At 42.9% G+C, this 21115-nt stretch overlaps 1 protein-coding gene across 1 annotated transcript in view; it reads right to left on the bottom strand.

The window, feature by feature from the left end:
• Positions 1-20250, bottom strand: part of LOC126412917 (beta-1,3-galactosyltransferase 1-like) — a 274544-nt gene extending 254294 nt beyond the window's left edge. Inside the window, exons 1-2 of the mRNA XM_050082806.1 lie at positions 20214-20250; positions 4863-5105 (exon numbers count right to left, since the gene is read on the bottom strand). Coding sequence (XP_049938763.1) covers positions 4863-5105; positions 20214-20250 — 280 coding nt within the window. The remainder of the gene's footprint in view (positions 1-4862; positions 5106-20213) is intronic.
• Between the last annotated feature and the right edge of the window lie 865 nt (positions 20251-21115).

Here is a 21115-nt window from a genome sequence, read left to right as displayed (position 1 = left end):
ACAAGACGGTAAATGACAGCATCATCTGCAATCAATCTAAAAGGGCTACTCAGATTGTCTCCTATGTCGTTAATATAGATCGGGAACAATAGAAGGCCTATAACACTTTCTTGGGGAACGCCGTATATTATTTCCGTTTTACTCGATGACTTTCCGTCTATTACTAAGAACTGTGACCTTGAAATCACGAATCCAGTCGCACAACTAAGGCGATATTCCATAGGCACAGAGTTTGGTTACAAGACGCTTGTGAGGAATGGAGTCGAAAGCCTCCTGAAAATCTAAAAATGTGGAGTCAATTTGACATCCCATGTCGATAGCACTCATTACTTCATGAGTATAATACGCTAGTTGTGTTCCGCAAGAACGATATTTTCTGAATCCGTGCTGAGTATGAGTCAGCAAATCGTTTTCTTCGAGGTACTTCATAATGTTCGAATACAGTATAAGTTCCAAAACCCTACTGCAAATCGACGATAGAGATATGGGCCTGTAATTCAGCGGATTACTCCTATTTCCCTTTTTGGGTATTGGTGTGACTTGAGCAACTTTCCAGTCTTTAGGTACGGAACTTTCTGTGAGTGAGCAACTTCCAGTGATATATGTTTGCTACAAATGTTCCAGCACTTAACATCCAAACACATATTTTATTAAAATATTTCTAAGATTATAGAGTTTGTGTTATATCTTCCAGGTAGAAATGCAGCAGTCAGGCTTGCCTTTCTTTGATGAATACGATGTAGAAAACCGACAAAAGTAAAATGAATGTAGAAGTATCGAATACGACACTAATGGTGAAACTTAATTTTAAATACAGTTGTTCTGAATTCTATCACTTCTTAAACTTAAATGGAAACAAACATTTGCTGAATCAAATGCATTCATCACAGAAGTATGGCGGTACAAATAGCTAAGTGTTAAAAACTTTGTATAGACACCTAAGCAAGTGTTGTCCACTTCTGGAAGTGTTGTCCCGTTTACTAACTTTCAGGATTCAAGTGGATTATAGTTATACAATAACTACGAATGTGCCTATGTTTTAGATTACGTTTGTTATATTATCATTTGGTGCCTACTGTTCATTTTGTTGTAAGGTTTAGCTATGTATAACAGTTACGGAGCATTGTTGCACCCCGAGCAGTGAGCAGTCATAAAATTGGTCCCAGCTTCGATCGCTAGAAATATAGTCACCTTTGTTTGGATCGTATTGTAAACGTAATTGGCCTTTGCAAAACGCTTGTAAAAGTGTTTTTTTCTTTCATCACCTGCACGGGGAAGTTGAAATTAACTTTCTGTTGCTTTTGTAGGCTATTTTGAGGTTGTTTCTCGGCGTGACAGACCGCACGTCTACAATATCAAACTGTCCGTCTCTAGTTCAGCTACACCATTATGGTACATTGTAACCAGTTATCGTTTACATCCCGTACACCCTTATGGTATACTCCCTTATTGCTCCTTATACTTTTTCACCCCGCTCACATCATTATCTTGGTACAGACCTTCACAGTACGTTCTCTGCTTCATCGCTAAAACGTTTAACAAATTGTTCCTCACATACGTAAACGATCTACCGTCTAATATACAACAGGCAGAAATAGTTCTTTTCGCATATGACACAAGTATTGTAATCAATCCAAGCATATGTGCAGAAACAAATAGTAAACAATGCTCTTAAAAGTATCATTGACTCGTTTTCTGCGAATGGGCTCAACCAAAATTTTAAAAAGGCACAACATATTCAGTTATGCACATCTAGGGATACTACACTAATACGAATTGTAACACATGGTGAGGAATAATAAGTACAGTGAAAACTTCAAATTTATTAAGTGTTAATATTGATGAGAATTTAAACCGGGAAAACCTTATTTTGGAACTCATTAAACAACTTAATTCAGCCACTGCTACACTTATAATCATCGTAAATCTTGGGAAGATTTAACGAACAATCAGTAAGTTGACATATTTTGCATGTTTTCATTTAGTAATGTCATATGGAATAATGTTCTGTGGTAACTCATCTTTAAGGAAGAATGTCTTCATTGCGTGAGAACGTGCTGTAAGAACAATACGTGGCGTCCACCCACGATCATCTCGTAGACATATATTAAAAGAGTTTGGCAGTCTGACTACTGCTTCACAGTATATTTATTCCCTCACGAAATTTTTTGTAAATAATCCATTGCAGTTCAAAAGGAACAACGATGTAAACAATTACAATACTAGACGGAGAAAATGACATCCATTACTTCACTTTAAGGTTGTATTTAGCACAAAGTGGGATACACAACGCTGCCACAAGAAATTTTGATAACCTATCCAGGGTATGAAGTGTCTGACAGATAGCAAAGTAAAATTTGAAAACAAACCAAAAATGTTTGTCCGTGACAATCATTGCTGTTCTGTAGAAGAATTCCTATTACTATAATGTGTAAAAGGAGGTGGGCAGGAATTACTAACTCTCATATGGAGATATTAAAATAAAAGAACTACTACTTGATAAACCTACCATAGATCCGATTTCTACCCAATCAACAATAGGCAGCTGATGGGCCAACTTGAAGTTGATGCACTATATTAGCAGGAGCAGCAGTCTGAATGACTGACCGATCGGCTTTGTAACGCAGCCTTTGTATATTGATACTGCAAATACCGAAAGCAAGGATAAACTAAAGCTACCATATTTTTACGTGAAGGCTATGCAGCTCTACTGTATGGTGAAGTGATGATGGATTCCTCTTCGTTTTTTTCTCCCTCCCCAGCGCTTGCGAACCCTCTGTGCGTGCGTCATTGGCAGGTGGCTGTTTCGCCACCCCCTCGGTAATGCGCTGCCGGTAAGCGTATGTCCACACTCACAACGCATACTGGACTAGTCCGCAACGTTTTCAGCGTTTTTCTCTGCGCGTATCGAACACCAGCGCCGCTACAGTACTCTTCGAATCATGTGGTGAAATGTGTCATTACAAACCACGAAATCTTTTTTCAGTTTCAAGACTATGCACTGTTTCTGGAAGATAATTCGCCCCAATCCATATCTGATTTAAAACATTCGTAACATTGGTTATGTAAATATTTATGGTTGCCTACATATTATACTGAGCGGTTATAATTAAAAGTGTCGCTGTTCACAGAGGTTCAGTGTGGGCTGTGATCGATTTGCTGCTAAACAGATTACGCTGGAAAAAAATTAGTTCCAATTTTGGCCACCAGGTGCAGATATGGCTTTGAGAATGCAAGAAAGAGGCATACAAATGCTTTCATATGTAACCTATTAGAGACAGGACATGAGCAGAAAAGATCAAACAAATGAGAAAAGTATAGTGATAATTTTATTTTTAACCACTACATACACAGCTTCTTCAATAAGAGCTGAGACGCTGTAGAGTGGAAGATTTGCACCTGGTGACCAAAAGGGGAATTAATTTATTTCCTGCTTAAATCGGTTCCGCATTAACTCATTAGCATGTCTACCAAGTTTTGCTGTCATACGATAATTACAGCCCACACAGGACCCACGTGATTAAGTGCACTTTAATTAACAAAATGAAACGTTCTCGGACAAGACTTCCAAATGCAAATAACAATGAAATCTTTCAGCAAACAAAGTATTCGAAGAAGTGAGTAACATTGGATCAAAGCTAAGTAAAGCGATACTTTTATTCAGGAAGGTCGATTCGTAAGGTCGAGCTTAAGTCAGACAATATTGCTGTTTTCCAGTTACCTGGATAACGGTTTTCCATTTGTGAAAGATCTTGCTGAAACGGTGCTCCATGTTCGTCACTAATGGCTCCAAGATTATCCTGGAAGACGCCTTAATGATCAGCTACTGACCGCCACATTCTCAGGATGCACTGTAATTGACAATTCTTCACTGTGACATGCAGCCCATGTATAAGATGGTGAATTGCACAGTTTTGTTTGTTTTGGAGGCGATCTATCTATTTTTGTCAGACAAAAATAACAGTCGAATGTGTTGTCCGGTGGCTCCCAGAAAATCATGGGAACATAACAAGTACGCATACATAGTCCTTTAAACTAACCTGTCAGGAGTGTAGTACATGACGAACATCTTATGTGGGTGACCAGATTATCGCCCTGATCGCCAATCTCACAACCGACATAAAGTTTGTAGCATTCCTTTACGAGAGCGTTAAGTTTTCTTTTTGACTGTTGAGACGTAACTCTCCACAGATATAACAAAAACAATTTGTTTTGTTTACGCAGGAACGAACATTTCTTCTTATGAACTAACACAAAACACATACCACAAACTTTTACCAGCTTAGAAGAACAAACAGGCACTTCCAACAACTGTCAGCATTCTCAGTTCCGAGATGCAAGTGACAACAAACGCAACGCGGTTCTCCGTGTTCAATCACGGCTCATCGACAGTGCTGCCAAACCACATACACTTCCTGGAGACAGATTTCTGAACTGAGGATCGAGCGTGGTGATACTTCCTTGTACGTATTTCGATTATTTTCCAACAATTAATTATGCAGAAAATTTGCATTAGGCTACAGGAGAGTAACCAATACGCAGCGTTTTCAAGGATTTCGATAGACGGAGGGTAGACTTTCATAAAAAAAATATAACTCGAAAGAATAAAGCTTATTTCGTTTTCGAATTCAGCACCGACGAAAAAGAACACCATTCACATTCTTTCTAGCAAATGTGTTGTTGACCAAACCACCGATGAGTGATGAACCGGATAGAGACGACGCCTTCCGGCAAGCGTGTGGTCGCCAAGATGCCGACGATTGCGCAAAAGTTGCACCGTGTGCGGCGTTGCAGCAAGCAAAGTTGGACACCCGCGGCTGCCGCAGCGGGCTAGTTTGCGGGCCTCCGTCCGCGGTGAGTACCTGCGAGCGCCAGCGCCGGCCGCCGCCTCCAGAAGCGCGGCATCGCCGCCTCCGCCTGCGCCGCCCCCGCCGCCGCTTCCGCTGCGTCCGCGCCTGCCTCCAGCTCGGCCGATGTTCCGCGCAGCACTGGCTTCGGCCGCTCGCGGCGCGCCGCACAGCACCTCGGCAGCCCGCCGGCTCGTGACCTTGGCGGCAAACCAGCACGGGCACGCCTCGTGGCGTGCGTATCCCTCCGCGACAAAACTGGTGAGAAATGACGCCTCCTGGTCACTGCAGGGCACGCGAGTACAACCGTGCTGAGGTGACCACGCGCCTCTGGCAGAACTGCCAAAGCTTCGGCACCTCACCACCCCTTCCTCCCCTCCACCCAACCCCCCACCCCACAGTAAAACTACCTACCTTCCTGCGTGGCGCAAATCCGTGGTTAACGGCTCCTTCGTCAGAGATACATTTCAGTAAAAAGCGTTTTATTTTTTGTCTCTGTGAAACCTCACCTACATTTTCTTCTTGTAAAACTCTAAAGGTTTGAGCACACAAGAGACTTCTGAATAACCTAAAATTCGATTTTTTACAAAATTATTTAATTATATAGTATTTTCTGATTGCACTGATGTAGAGGGTGCTCTAAAATCCCCTTGCAAATTTCTAGGAGTTGTAGACGGGACTGAGTAGATAACACCGGGTGATCAAAAAGTCAGTATAAATTTGAAAACTGAATAAATCACGGAATCATGTAGATAGAGAGGTAAAAATTGACAAACGTGCTTGGAATGACATGGGGCTTTATTAGAATCAAAAAAATACAAACGTTCAAAAAATGTCCGATAGATGGCGCTTCATCTGATCAGAAGAGCAATAATTAGCATAACAAAGTAAGACAAAGCAAAGATGATATTCTTTACAGGAAATGCTCAATATGTCCACCATCATTCGTCAACAACAGCTGTAGTCGAGGAATAATGTTGTGAACAGCACTGTAAAGCATCTCCGGAGTTATGGTGAGGCATTGGCGTCGGATGTTGTCTTTCAGCATCGCTAGAGATGTCGGTCGATCACGATAGACTTGCGACTTCAGGTATCCCCAAAGCCAATAATCGCACGGACTGAGGTCTGGGGACCTGGGAGGCCAAGCATGACGAAAGTGGCGTCTGAGCACACGATCATCACCAAACGACGCGTGCAAGAGATCTGTCGGACATTTTGTGAAATTTGTTTTTTCTTTGGTTCTAATCAAGCCCCATGTCATTCCAAGCATGTGTGTCAATTTTTACCTCTCTATCTACATTTTTCCGTGGTTTATTAAGTTTTCAAATTTATACTGACTTTTTGATCACCCGGTGTTTTGGATTGGATATCATGTCCAGAAACGTATGAGGGTCACTCCAAAAGAAATGCACACAATTTTTTTTAATCCATCTTTTACTCTACATGTTAGAACGTTTTACAGTGTGTAGGAACAATATTTTCATTTCTCCACATAATTTCCATCCCTCTCAACCTCTTTACGCTATCTTGGAACCAGCGCCTGTATACCCACACGGTAAAATTCTGGACCAACCTGTTGGAGCCACTGTTTAGCAGCGTGCACAAGGAGTCATCATCTTCAAACCTTGTTCCACGAAGACAGTCTTTCAGTTTCCCAAAGAGATGATAGTCACACGGAGCCAGATCAGGACTGTAAGGCGGGTGTTTCAGTGTTGTCCATCCAAGTTTTGTGATCGCTTCCACGGTTTTTTGACTGACATGTGGCCGTGCATTGTCGTGCAACAGCAAAACACCCTGCTTTTGCCGACGTGATCGAACACGACTCAGTCGAGCTTGATGTTTCTTAAGTGTCGTCACGTATACATCAGAATTTATGGTGGTTCCACTTGGCATGATGTCCACAGGCAAGAGTTCTTCGGCATCGCAAAACACCGTAGCCATAACTTTTCCAACAGAAGGTATGTTTTTGAATTTTTTTTTCTTGAGTGAATTTGCATGATGCCACTCCGTTGATTGCCTCTTCGTCTCTGGTGAAAAATGATGGAGCCATGTTTCATCACCTGTCACAATTCTTCCAAGAAAACCGTTTTTCTTGTTTCTTTGTGCGCCACTGTCAACATCCTGGGAACCCACCTGGCACAAACCTTTTATAACACCAGCACTTCCTTCCCCTATCCCAACATAGCGTGACAAATCGTTCACTGTGATGAGTCTGTCAGCAGTCACCAATTCGTTAACTCTCTGCACATTGTCTGGAGTGTGTGTAGTACGGGGCCTACCGCTGCGAGGACAATGCTCAATATTACCGTGCCCTCTTTCATCACGTAACCTGCTTGCCCACCGACTAATTGTACTGTGATCGACAACAGCATCTCCATACACCTTTTTCAACCTCTTGTGGATGTTTCCCACTGTCTCGTTTTCACAGCACAGGAATTCTATGACAGCATGTTGCTTCTGACGAACGTCAAGTGTAGCAGCCATCTTGAAGACATGCTGTGACGGCGCCACTCACGGGAACAGGTTGAACTAAGTTTGAAAACAAGCGGGAAGGATGTATCTATACACTGTAAAACTTTCACACATGCAGAATGAAAACTGTATTTTTACAAAAGTGGTGTGCATTTCTTTTGGAGTGACCCTCGTACCATTTCTGTGCTACCCCCATTTGAAAACATACTGGTTACGCGGCCACTTTTACAAATAATTTATTAGGCGTGACCCAGTACATCACCTATTTTGCAATGCCACTCATTAATAACCAAAGAAACAAAAAGAAAACTTAATCAGTTTTGAATAACAGTGTTGTTTACAGTTACACTTAAAGCGTTTTTGTCCTTTTCAATGGAGGGTTAGCATTCTGATCCAGTAGAAATAACATTTGATATGGTGACTGTCATACCCTGCCCAGTAATCTAGTATAAGGTGTATAGGAAGCTGTTTTCTCGAAAAGCTAGACAACAATTCAAGCAAATCTTATTAATAGAGTTTATTACAGTTTACTAATGTGACGATACTTAACTTTCCGTTTTCACAAAGAGGTGTCGAAACCAACTGGCGACATGCAAATAATCAATGTTCTTTGGTAAATGCAATTCCATTGCAAGCAAAACATAAGTCACGGCTAAAGCGTTTGGATGACGGCTCATCTTCTAGAGCTCTTCGTATAGGGGCCGTTCCTGTCGTGGTGCCGTCCTAGTCAGCGTACTATTGGCTGACATCGTCTCACAGTTTCCCTTCTGCAACATTCCAGGCCAACCTGCCGGAGCTTGATGTTACGCCGGAACAGTGACCACCATGTTCGATACACAGATTGTACCTACGAATGATGTTATGGTACAGGGGCTCTATCACGCCTGGTGTGTCTGCAATCTGTCCTGCAGCGACCATAACTTGCACCACCAGATCTTCTTCTTCCTCTGCAGGAGTCTCATAAACCAAACTCTTCATTCGACCCAGAGGAAAAAGTCCAATGGAATCTAATACTGTAATCGTGAAGGCCATGCGATGGGACCACCTCGCCCTATTCATCTGTGTCCGCATCAGTGATCCACCTGTTCCCAAACATGACGTCATAAGTGAGCGGATGCACCATCGTGCTGAAACCACATGCCCTGACGAACGTTCAATGACACAGCATCCAACAGCGCGCCCAACACTTGTTGCAGGAAGGATGGGTAGATGGTTCCCATGAGCTTGGGTGGAAACATGCACAGCCCAGTCACATGACCATCCAGGTACCTGCCCACACATTGATATCAAATCTGTGTTGGAATTCCTGGACATGTGTGTCATGTGAGTTTTCGTCTGTCCAGACGTGATTGTTTCGAGAATTGAGAACACAACCCCATCATGACTACCCCATTGGATACCTACCTAGTAAACATGTTTTCAAATAGCTACAGCATGGGAACGGTACGTTTCCGGACATGGTTCCAATTCAAAACTTTAGCTGCTCAATCCCACCCACAAGTCCTAGGAGTTTGTAGGGTAATATTAGAGTACCTTGTATCAATTATTGGGTGTATAATGGAAAATTGGTCAAGTGCGAGTTGAACTCGCCATCTGAAGGATCCGTACGTACTTCATTAGGAATAATATATCGATAATTCATCCCTCTTAGGAATCGATACTCTCTACGATTTTTCCTGTTATTGATATCGATACTGGCAAGATATTGGCCTGGGAATTCCAGGACTTTCCAGAATGTTTTAATTTTAAGTGTTAAGTTTAAATCTTTTGTGTAGTGTAACATTTGCTATTGCAATTTCTGAGAAAAAGGGGTCTTAACAGAAGGAGACACAGATAGCCGGATAAAAATGACAAAAAAATTCTTTTGCTGTGATATTCACAACCATTTTTGAAAATTGCAACACCAAGAAGGAAACGCATGAATTCAATTAAATTAATACATTTTAGGTACATAAAAGGTAACAAATGAATATCTTTTCAAATCTGTACATGTCCTTTGAACCTTACTATTCAGTATGTAGTGTGGCCACGATGCGGTGCAATTAGAGCTGCTATACGCCGTGGTATTGAATCAATAAGGTTCTCAATACGTTCCTTAGCGATTTCCCTCCACGAAGTTTGTATACGAGCCCACAAATACGTGACACCAGTTGCTGGAGGACCGTGACGCACCAGGTGCCGACCAACCATATCCCAGACATGTTCGATGGGCGACATGTCTAGCGAATGTGCATACCAGGGAAGCCATGGAACCTGTCGCTCTTCGAAGAAGGCCTGTTCATTCCTCGCAATATGCGGCCGGGAATTGTACTGTACAACCTTTCCGGGCGAGAAGGAGCGCCTGGTCCCCGGCACGAATCCGCCCGGCGGATTTGTATCGAGGTCCAGTGAACCGGCCAGTCTGTGGATGGTTTTTAGGCGGTTTTCCATCTGCCTCGGCGAATGCGGGCTGGTTCCCCTTATTCCGCCTCAGTTACACTATGTCGGCGATTGCTGCGCAAACAAGTTCTCCACGTACGCGTACACCACCATTACTCTGCCACGCAAACATAGGGGCTACACTCGTCTGGTGTGAGACGTTCCCTGGGAGGGGGGGGGGGGGGGGGATCCACCGATGGCCGAACAGCACAATAACCCTGGGTTCGGTGTGGGGCGGCGGAGGGGTGACGTGAACTGCGGTAGTTGTCGTGGGTTTGTGGACCACTGCGGCTGCGGGGGGGGGGGGGGGGGCGGAGCCTCTCCGTCGTTTCTAGATCTCCGCTTACAATACAGTACAATACAATACTGTAAAACCTTGTTTCTTGCCAAATTTCATGACTCTAGGTCAACAGGAAGTTGAGTTCTATAGGTGTTGATGAGTGAGTTTGCGACTATCATAAAATTGGCCAGCTGCGTGTAGGACTCACGCAGAAAGGGTATCGTACAGACTTAATTATGTATGTAGACAGTTCAGCATGTCGACCGTTTTTTGTCTGCCATCGACATTGATACTGACAAGATATCGGTCCCAGCGTTCCCAAGATTTTCGAGAATGTTTTAATTTCAAAAATATATACCATGCAGGGGGCAGGCGGCTATTCTTCTAATAATCAGATCTGCATTCAGGCTGACTGGGTCGCAATGGTAAAATTCAAAGAACAGACTAGGAATGACTTTATTGCTCATATGACGCGTTTCGGAATTTATCCGTCATTAAATAACCAGGAGCGATTACTGCACGTAGATGTGGCGTTTCAAATTGTGCGTGAAAGACACATTCGCAGACTTCGTTTTAATTTCAAGTTTGACGTCGGATAACAAATCACAAAAGAAATATTTTTTTCGTGTGATATAATTATAAATTAGCAGTTTTCGGATTTTTTTCCTTTATTTTTACATCATTGTTGATCAACAGGAAGTACTCTATAGGTTTTGATGAGTGACTTTGCGACCATCATAATAGATGACAGAAATAGCCGTACCTTTTGATTCCATTGACTTAGAAGCTAACGTTTATTACAACGCCAAGACACCATAGCTCCTAGCATGTGCCATTAATTTCAACTTGATACTTCAACCTTTTCCTGAGGAAAATGGGTCTTATCAGATGGACGGTCAGACCGTCACTCTGATAACAAACTTTCTTCCATGTAACATAATTGCGGCCTTGCTGTGCTGGTACTGCGAACGGCTGAAAGCAAGGCGAAACTACAGCCGTAATTTTTTCCGAGGCCATGCAGTTTTACTGTATGGTTAAATGATGATGGCGTCCTCTTGGGTAAAATATTCCGGAAGTAAAATAGTCCCCCATTCGGATCTCCGGGCGGGGACTACTCAGGAGGACGTCGCTATCAGGGGAAAGAAAACTGGCGTTCTACGGGTCGGAGTGTGGAATGTCAGATCCCTTAATCGGGCAGGTAGGTTAGAAAATTTAAAAAGGAAAATGGATAGATTAAAGTTAGATATAGTGGGAATTAGTGAAGTTCGGTGGCGGGAGGAACAAGACTTCTGGTTACGTGAGTGCAGGGTTATAAATACAAAATCAAGTAGGGGTAATGCAGGAATAGGCTTAATAATGGATGAAAAAGTAGGAATGCGGGTAAGCTACTACAAACAGCAAAGTGAACGCATTATTGTGGCCAAGATAGATACGAAACCCACGCCTACCACAGTAGTACAAGTTTATATGCCGACTAGCTCCGCAGATGACGAAGAGATTGATGAAATGTATGATGAGATAAAAGAAATTATTCAGATAGTGAAGGGAGACGAAAATTTGATACTCATGGGTGACTGGAATTCGATAGCAGGGAAGGGAAGAGAAGGAAACGTTGTAGGTGAATATGGAATGGGGGTAAGGAATGAAAGAGGAAGCCGCCTGGAAGAATTTTGCACAGAGCATAACGTAATCATAGCTAACACTTGGTTCAAGAATCATAAAAGAAGGTTGTATACATGGAAGAAGCCTGAGGATACTGGCAGGTTTCAGATAGATTATATAATGGTAAGACAGAGATTTAAGAACCAGGTTTTAAATTGTAAGACATTTCCAGGGGCAGATGTGGACTCTGACCACAATCTATTGGTTATGAACTGTAGATTAAAACTAAAGAAACTGCAAAAAGGTGGGAATTTAAGGAGATGGGACCTGGATAAACTGACAGAACGAGAGGTTGTAGAGAGTTTCAGGGAGAGCAATAGGGAACGATTGACAAGAATGGGGGAAACAAATACAGTAGAAGAAGAATAGGTAGCTTTGAGAGATGAAATAGTGAAGGTAGCAAAGGATCAAGTAGGTAAAAAGAAGAGGGCTAATATAAATCCTTGGGTAACAGTAGAGATATTGAATTTAATTGATGAAAGGATAAAATACGAAAATGCAGTAAATGAAGCAGGCAAAAAGAAATACAAACGTCTCAAAAATGAGATTGACAGGAAGTGCAAAATGGCTAAGCAGCGATAGCTAGAGGACAAATGTAAGGATGTAGAGGCGTATATCACTAGGGGTAAGATAGATACTGCCTACAGGAAAATTAAAGAGACCTTTGGAGAAAAGATAACCACCTGCATGAATGTCAAGAGCTCAGATGGAAACCCAGTTCTAAGCAAATAAGGTAAGCAGAAAGGTGGAAGGAGTATATAGAGGGTCTATACAAGGTCGATGTTCTTGTGAACAATATTATGGAAATGGAAGATGAAATGGGAGATATGATACTGCGTGAAGAGTTTGACAGAGCACTGAAAGACCTAAGTCGAAACAAGGCCCCGGGAGTAGACAACATTCCATTAGAGCTACTGATAGCCTTGGGAGAGCCAGCCCTGACAAAACTCTACCATCTGGTGAGCAAGATGTATGAGACAGGCGAAATACCCTCAGACTTCAAGAGGATTATAATAATTCCAATCCCAAAGAAAGCAGGGGTCGACAGACGTGAAAATTACCGAACTATCAGTTTAATAAGCCACGGCTGCAAAAAATACTAACATGAGTTCTTCACAGACGAATGAAAAAACTGGTAGAAGCCGACCTCGAGAAAGATCAGTTTGGATTCCGTAGAAATGTTGGAACACGCGAGGAAATACTGACCCTACGACTTATTTTGGAAAATAGATTAAGGAAAGGCAAACCTACGTTTCTAGCATTTGTAGACTTAGAGATAGCTTTTGACAATGTTGACTGGAATACTCTCTTTAAAATTCTGAAGGTGGCAAGGGGAAAATACAGGGAGCGAAAGGCCATGTACAATTTGTACAGAAACCAGATGGCATTTATAAGAGTCGAGGGGCATGAAAGGGAAGCAGTGGTTGGGAAGGGAGTGAGGCAGGGTTGTAGCCTATCCCCGACGTTATTCAATCTGTATATTGAGCAAGCAGTCAAGGAAACAGAAGAAAAATTCGGAATAGGAATTAAAATCCAGGGAGAAGAAATAAAAGCTTTGAGGTTCGCCGATGACATTGTAATTCTGTCAGAGGCAGGAAAGGACCCGGAAGAGCAGCCAAACGGAATTGACAGTGTCTTGAAAGGAGGATATAATATGGACAACAACAAAAGCAAAACGAGGATAATGGAATGTAGTCGAATTAAATCAGGTGATGCTGAGGGTATTAGATTAGGAAATGAGACGCTTAAAGTAATAAATGAGTTTTGCTATTTGGGGAACAAAATAACTAATGATGTCGAAGTAGAGAGGATATAAAATGTAGACTGGCAATGGGAAGAAAAGCGTTTCTGAAGAAGAGAAACTTGTTAACATCGAGTATAGATTTAAGTGTCAGGAAGTCTTTTCTGAAAGTATTTGTATTGAGTGTAGCCATGTATGGAAGTGAAACGTGGACGATAAATAGTTTAGACAAAAATAAAATAGAAGCTTTCGAAATATGGTGCTACAGAAGGATGCTGAAGATTAGATAGGTAGATCACATAACTAATGAGGAGGTACTATATAGAATTGGGGAGAAGAGGAATTTGTGGCACAACTTGACTAGAAGAAGGGATTGATTGGTAGGACATATTCTGAAGCATCAAGGGATCACCAGTTTAGTATTGGAGGGCAGCGCGGAGGGTAAAAATCGTAGAGGGAGACCAAGAGGTGAATACACTAAACAGATTCAGAAGGATGTAGGGTGCAGTAGGTACTGGGAGATGAAGAAGCTTGCACAGGATAGAGTAGCATGGAGAGCTGCATCAAGCCAGTCTCTGGACTGAAGACCACAACAACAACAACAATTACAGATTCACAGTTTTCGGAATTTTTCATTTTGTTGTACTGTGAAACCTTGCTATTTACCTAATTTCATGATTCTAGGCATACGGGAGGTACGCAGTAGGTTTTGATTAGTGATTTTCCGTGAATCAAAATATGTTACCTAACGACCGTAGCTTTTGTTGCAATGACTTAGAAGCTTCAATTTCTTACGCCACCAAGAAATCATAGCTCTTAGTATGTGACATTAATTTCAACTTGATACGTCTACCCGTTCCTAAGAAAAGGCATTTTTGACAGTCGGATAGACAGACAGGAAAGCGAACCTATAGATACTACAAGGGTCCCGTTTTTACCGATAGCGGCACGGGACCCTAAAAAATAAGTAAACTTTATTATATCAAAAGTAATCGCTAAAATTGTTAGTATATTCCAAGACAAAAAAAGAAGAAAAACGTCGTACCACGAAGAAATATCCGAATGGAACAGAACTCGGTAACGTGCTGAACACGTACAGACAAACAAATTATTACAATTTCAGAAAGATTGGATGATTTATTCAAGACAAAGCGCTTCACAAATTGAGAAAGTCAATACGGCGTTGGTCCATCTCTGCTCCCTATGCAAGCAGTTATTAGGTTTGGCATTGACTGAGTTGTTGGATGTCCTTCTAAAGGATAATTAATTACTTAGTTACACATTCCAAAGATTATTTGAACGAAATTGTGTGGAAAGAGAAATATAACAGGCTACATATAATAGTTTTAACATTAATGAGCACATTATTTTTAGTGCAACTATCCTTAGTTATTTAAAGTTTAAATTTTTAATTTTTTATTGTTTAATTACTACCAGATTTTAAATAGAAATTTATCACTGGAGTAGAATAAATTGTCCAGGATAAATGATTTTAAATCAGATTTAAAACACTTTTGCAACGTTTTGGGACAATTTATGTTATTGGGCAAATGATCAAAACTTTTTGTTGTTTCATACTGAACTCCTTTCTGACCCGCTGTCAGTTTTAGCAATGGGTACTAAAGATCACGTTTCCATCAAGTGTTGTAGGTATGGACATCACTGTTCATCTGAAACTGCACTGGATTATTTATGACGAAATTCATTAAAGAATACATGTGTTGTGATGTCGCATTTGAAATGCCCAACTCCTTGAATAGGTACCTACATGATATCCTTAGGTGAACACCACATACTATACTTACTGCTCGCTTTTGTACAGCCAGTCATTTCTTTCTAAGTGATGAGCTACCCCAGAAAATTATTTTATAAGACATTATTGAGTGGAAATATGCCAAAATAGGTCAGAGGACTGATACGTTTGTTTCCAAGACTAGGAGCTACATGAAGAGCTAAAGTAGATGAACTTAAATTTTTGAGACGATCAACAATGTGCTTCTGCCAGTTCAAGTATTCATTAATATGTACACCCAAAAATTTGGAGCATTCTACCCTGTTTACTGACTCCTGCACATGTGCTACATCAATTGTTGTTGCTGTGACTCTATTTGTTGGTGAAAATTGAATGTAATGCGTTTCTTTTTAATTTAGGGAGAGCATATTTCCAGAGAACCACTTAGTAATTCCGTGGAAAATATCACTTGCAAACTCTTCTGCTGCTTCTCTCTGATGGGTTTTATTATAATACTAGTATTGTCTGCAAGAAGTACCATTTTTGTTTGTTTAATGTTAAGTGGAAGGTCATGCACAGATATAAGGAATAAGAGTGGACCCAAAATTGAACCCTGTGGGTCTCCCTTTGTGGTCTCTCTCTCTCTCTCTCTCTCTCTCTCGCTCTCTCTCTCTCTCTCTCTCTCTCTCTCTCTCTCTCTCTCTACCCTAAAAGCACTAAATTTTTTTATGTTTCTGATAATGTCTGAGTTATTCAGCAAAAACTTCTGCATTCTGTTTCTCAAGTATGATTCAGATTAGTTGTTCATAAGGTCATCCGTTCCATAAAACTTAAGTTTTTTCTAATAGAGTAATATGATCTACATAGTCAAAAGCCTTGGAAAGATCACAAAAATACCAGTTAGTGATATATTATTATTTAAGTCTTGTACTATTTGATAAGTGAATGTATAACTAGCATTCTCAATGGAGGAAACCTACTGGAATCCAAACTGTGATATGGAAACTAAAATTGTTTCCACTTAAATGTGTGACTACTTTTGAGTATCTTACCTTTTCGAATATTTTGGAAAACTTGGGTGACAATTGTATAAGTCTGCCTTGTCATCTTTCTTATGAAGTGGTTTAACAATTGCATATCTTAAACTATCTGGAAAAATTCTCTGTGCCAGTGATGCATTGCATACATCACAAAGGACATTACTTATCAACTTAGGACAACTTTTCAGAATTCTGTTTGACATTCCTTCTGCTCTACCCGAAAATTAGTTTTCTAGAATGTCTATAATTGTATTAATTTCAACAAAGGTCGTTGGTGCTAAATTCCGTTCAGTTGGCGCGTTAGATCGTCAAAATTCCAAGATCGTTAGAAGGTCCTTCCTGGCCAAGGTAGGGTTTGGCAAGCACGAATACTAGCAGAAACTCTCGCTGCGTGCGAGAGGGCATTATCTTGCTGAAATGTATACCCAGGATGGCTTGCCATGAAGGGCAACAAAACAGGCGTAGAATATCGTCGACTTACCGCAGTACTGTAAGTTTGCAGCGGATGTCAACCATAGGGGTCCTGCTATGAAATATGTGGCACTCCAGACCATCACTCCTGGTTGTCGGGCTGTATGATGGGCGACAGTCAGATCGGTGTCCCACGGCCGTCTGTGGCCTCTTAAGTACACGTCTTTGCCGGTCATCGGAGCTCAATTCGAATCGGAAATCGACGCTGAAGACGATAATACTCTAGTCAATCAGATTCCAGACAGAGGACGTATCTGGAGGCGCCCCAGAGAGCAGTGGGTTACCAACCAGACTATCGCCTGCCATATGGACAACAGCCAGGAATGATGGTCTGGGATGCCATTTATTGTCGTAGAAGGATCCCTTTGTTTGCCATCCGCTGCATCCTTACAGCACAGCGGAACGTCGACGATATTCTACGTCCCGTTTTGTTGCTCTCCATGGCAAGCTATCCTGAGATAACATTTCACATCTCTTAGAAGAACATTAAAAAATCTGTTAATCATTTCCGTATCGAATAACTGCTGGCATAAGGGCCTGGTGTGGACCAAAGCGTAATTGACTTTCTCAAACCGTGAAGCTACACTCCTGGAAATGGAAAAAAGAACACATTGATACCGGTGTGTCAGACCCACCATACTTGCTCCGGACACTGCGAGAGGGCTGTACAAGCAATGATCACACGCACGGCACAGCGGACACACCAGGAACCGCGGTGTTGGCCGTCGAATGGCGCTAGCTGCGCAGCATTTGTGCACCGCCGCCGTCAGTGTCAGCCAGTTTGCCGTGGCATACGGAGCTCCATCGCAGTCTTTAACACTGGTAGCATGCCGCGACAGCGTGGACGTGAACCGTATGTGCAGTTGACGGACTTTGAGCGAGGACATATAGTGGGCATGCGGGAGGCCGGGTGGACGTACCGCCGAATTGCTCAACACGTGGGGCGTGAGGTCTCCACAGTACATCGATGTTGTCGCCAGTGGTCGGCGGAAGGTGCACGTGCCCGTCGACCTGGGACCGGACCGCAGCGACGCACGGATGCACTCCAAGACCGTAGGATCCTACGCAGTGCCGTAGGGGACCGCACCGCCACTTCCCAGCAAGTTAGGGACACTGTTGCTCCTGGGGTATCGGCGAGGACCATTCGCAACCGTCTCCATGAAGCTGGGCTATGGTCCCGCACACCGTTAGGCCGTCTTCCGCTCACGCCCCAACATCGTGCAGCCCGCCTCCAGTGGTGTCGCGACAGGCGTGAATGGAGGGACGAATGGAGACGTGTCGTCTTCAGCGATGAGAGTCGCTTCTGCCTTGGTGCCAATGATGGTCGTATGCGTATTTGGCGCCGTGCAGGTGAGCGCCACAATCAGGACTGCATACGACCGAGGCACACAGGGCCAACACCCGGCATCATGGTGTGGGGAGCCATCTCCTACACTGGCCGTACACCACTGGTGATCGTCGAGGGGACACTGAATAGTGCACGGTACATCCAAACCGTCATCGAACCCATCGTTCTACCATTCCTAGACCGGCAAGGGAACTTGCTGTTCCAACAGGACAATGCACGTCCGCATGTATCCCATGCCACCCAACGTGCTCTAGAAGGTGTAAGTCAACTATCCTGGCCAGCAAGATCTCCCGATCTGTCCCCCATTGAGCATGTTTGGGACTGGATGAAGCGTCGTCTCACGCGGTCTGCACGTCCAGCACGAACGCTGGTCCAACTGAGGCGCCAGGTGGAAATGGCATGGCAAGCCGTTCCACAGGACTACATCCAGCATCTCTACGATCGTCTCCATGGGAGAATAGCAGCCTGCATTGCTGCGAAAGGTGGATATACACTGTACTAGTGCCGACATTGTGCATGCTCTGTTGCCTGTGTCTATGTGCCTGTGATTCTGTCAGTGTGATCATGTGATGTATCTGACCCCAGGAATGTGTCAATAATGTTTCCCCTTCCTGGGACAATGAATTCACGGTGTTCTTATTTCAATTTCCAGGAGTGTATTTCTCTTGAAGAAATCATCCAATTTTACTGAAATTGTAATCATTTGTTTGTTTGTGCATGAACATTACATCTACCGATTTCCGTCCCATTCGGGTAATTCTTTTGTGATGTCTTGTCTTAGGTAATTCCTTTGTGGTGTCTTGTCTTACAGTGTGCTTTTGCCCTCCTGTGACACAAAACGGTCAATGCCTCATGGAAAAATATATGCGGTTGCTTACTGAAGGATGATTGTTCCCAGGGCCCGCCCAGTTGGCCGTACGGTCTAATGCACGGCTTTCCGGGCGGGAAGGAGCGCCTGGTCCCCAGCACGAATTCGCCCGGCGGATTTGTGTCGAGGTCCGGTGAAACGGCCAGTCTGTGGATGGTTTTTACGCGGTTTTCTATCTGCCTCGCCGAATGCTCACTGGTTCTCCTTATTCCGCCTCAGTTACACTATGTCGGCGATTGCTGCGCATACAAGTTCTCTACATACACATACACCACCATTACTCTACCACGCAAACATAGGGGTCACACTCGTCTGGTGTGAGACGTTCCCTGGGGGGTCCACCGGGGGCCGAACCACACAGTAACCCTGGGCTCGGTGTGGGGTGGCGGAGGGGTGAAGTGGACTGCGGTAGTCGTTGTGGGGTTGTGGACCACTGCGGCTGCAGTGGGGACGGAGCCTCTCCGTCATTTGTAGGTCCTCGGTTAACATACAATACAATACATACAATGATTGTACCCAAGTGCGCAATCTTTGTGTGAAGTAAGTTGACGGCGAGGAATGTTCCCCTTCAGGACTCCAAAAATATGGAAATCGCATGGGGAGAAAATATGACTGTATGGAGGATTTATAAGGACTTCCCAGTTAAACTTCTGCAGATTAGTCGAAACAACAGGCGCGCTAGCTCCGGGAAAGTCATGATGACCTTTTCCTCTGACTGCAAGTGCACGCGGCTCATTGGCTTTCTGGAACATGGAGCCAAAATTACTGCACAGCAGTACGTGCACACTTTGCAATATTGGAGCGCGCCATCAAGTCCAGATACCAATGAACGTTGAGGAACGACATTTTCCTGTTGCAAGATAATGCTCGCCCACATGTAGCCATGTTTATTTTAACTTCGCTGCAGAAATTTTGTACGTAAGAGGAATAGTTCAAGCGATATTTTATTTTATATACATAATTTTTGGTGGTGCTGTTTAATTTTACTATATTGGTTTTATTTCTGTCATTTGACTTCAGACTTACTATCAACCCAACTCGGAAAGCTGTCTGGATGATCGCTGTGTGAAGGGAAGATTGGAAACGGACCAAATCACAGATATCTGATAAAAATTTGGTGTTTTCATATGTGTATTATGGGATTCAATAGTACCTGAATTTGAGGAAGCATTTTAGAAAATTTTGTGCCAATTGTTTTGTTCAAAGTATTTGTAAGATAGAAAGTATACTTCAAAATCGTAAAACATATTCTAGACAAAAAGTGTCTGATAGAAACAGATGCTGATTAATACCGAGCCGAAAAAATATCCTGCCCCCTCATAGCCTTGTCTCACGTAAAGGTAGATCTTTAACTGTACCAGCAACCTCCATCCTTGGCACATGAGCAAATGTTCAGTGTCTGTGTTTCTCCACATTCACACTGGTCATCTTCAGAGTAGCTCCACTTAACCACACTTACTTTACATTTTGCAACTACTGTTCTTAATCTGTTCAGTGCCTTCCATGTACTAAACTGTAATAGCTGCCCTGTGTGATGTCCTCTTTGGGGTGCAGCTTTGTATTTTTCAGAGAGTCTAACCACAATGATATGTGGCAGTTCTCAGACAACTTTGTAGTGGTACTATACTTTGGATAAAATTCTTTCTTGACTTAAGACGATTTGGAACTATTCGGAGGTTATACATTAAGTGCCGTGGGTAGGTTTGCTGTCTCTTCCACTCTGTTTGACAAGTATAGGAGCGTAAGTGGGTCTCTTAGGCATATGACTGCCAAAGAGGAGGAGAAGCCTAGTGTGCAATCTGTGTGCATACCTGCTGGGAGTCATTCTAGATGTGGAGTGGATGCTTCTGGATGACATGAAGAGCACAGTGTGCAGCCAACTGCAGGTGGTGATTCACCTCAGTACTATTCATGTGTGTCACTTTGGATCACAAGAGATTATCTCGTTTTATGGTAGCTATCTGAAGTGGTAAAAACTGCTAGTCTTCCTTATCAGATGAAGTCAGATCTCAGTATCTGTAGCATCGTCAACAGGACTACCTGCATAGTCTGTATGGGATATGGTGGCCGATGTGGAGTGATCAATTTTCGTTCAAAGTGCTGGGAGAGTTCATTCATTTGTTTGGAAGGGGAGGCCGACACTGCCTGCCACCTTTAGGCCAGTCGGCGATGGCAGAATCGAGGTGCACGCCCTGAAATCTTTCAATAACGATTTTACAGAAAGTATTCAGTAAAA

Source organism: Schistocerca serialis, chromosome 7 (genome assembly GCF_023864345.2).
Source record: "Schistocerca serialis cubense isolate TAMUIC-IGC-003099 chromosome 7, iqSchSeri2.2, whole genome shotgun sequence".
Classification (NCBI taxonomy): Eukaryota; Metazoa; Arthropoda; class Insecta; order Orthoptera; family Acrididae; genus Schistocerca; species Schistocerca serialis.
The sequence above is the reverse complement of the archived record's forward strand: the minus strand, read 5'-3'. Positions and strand labels throughout refer to the sequence as shown.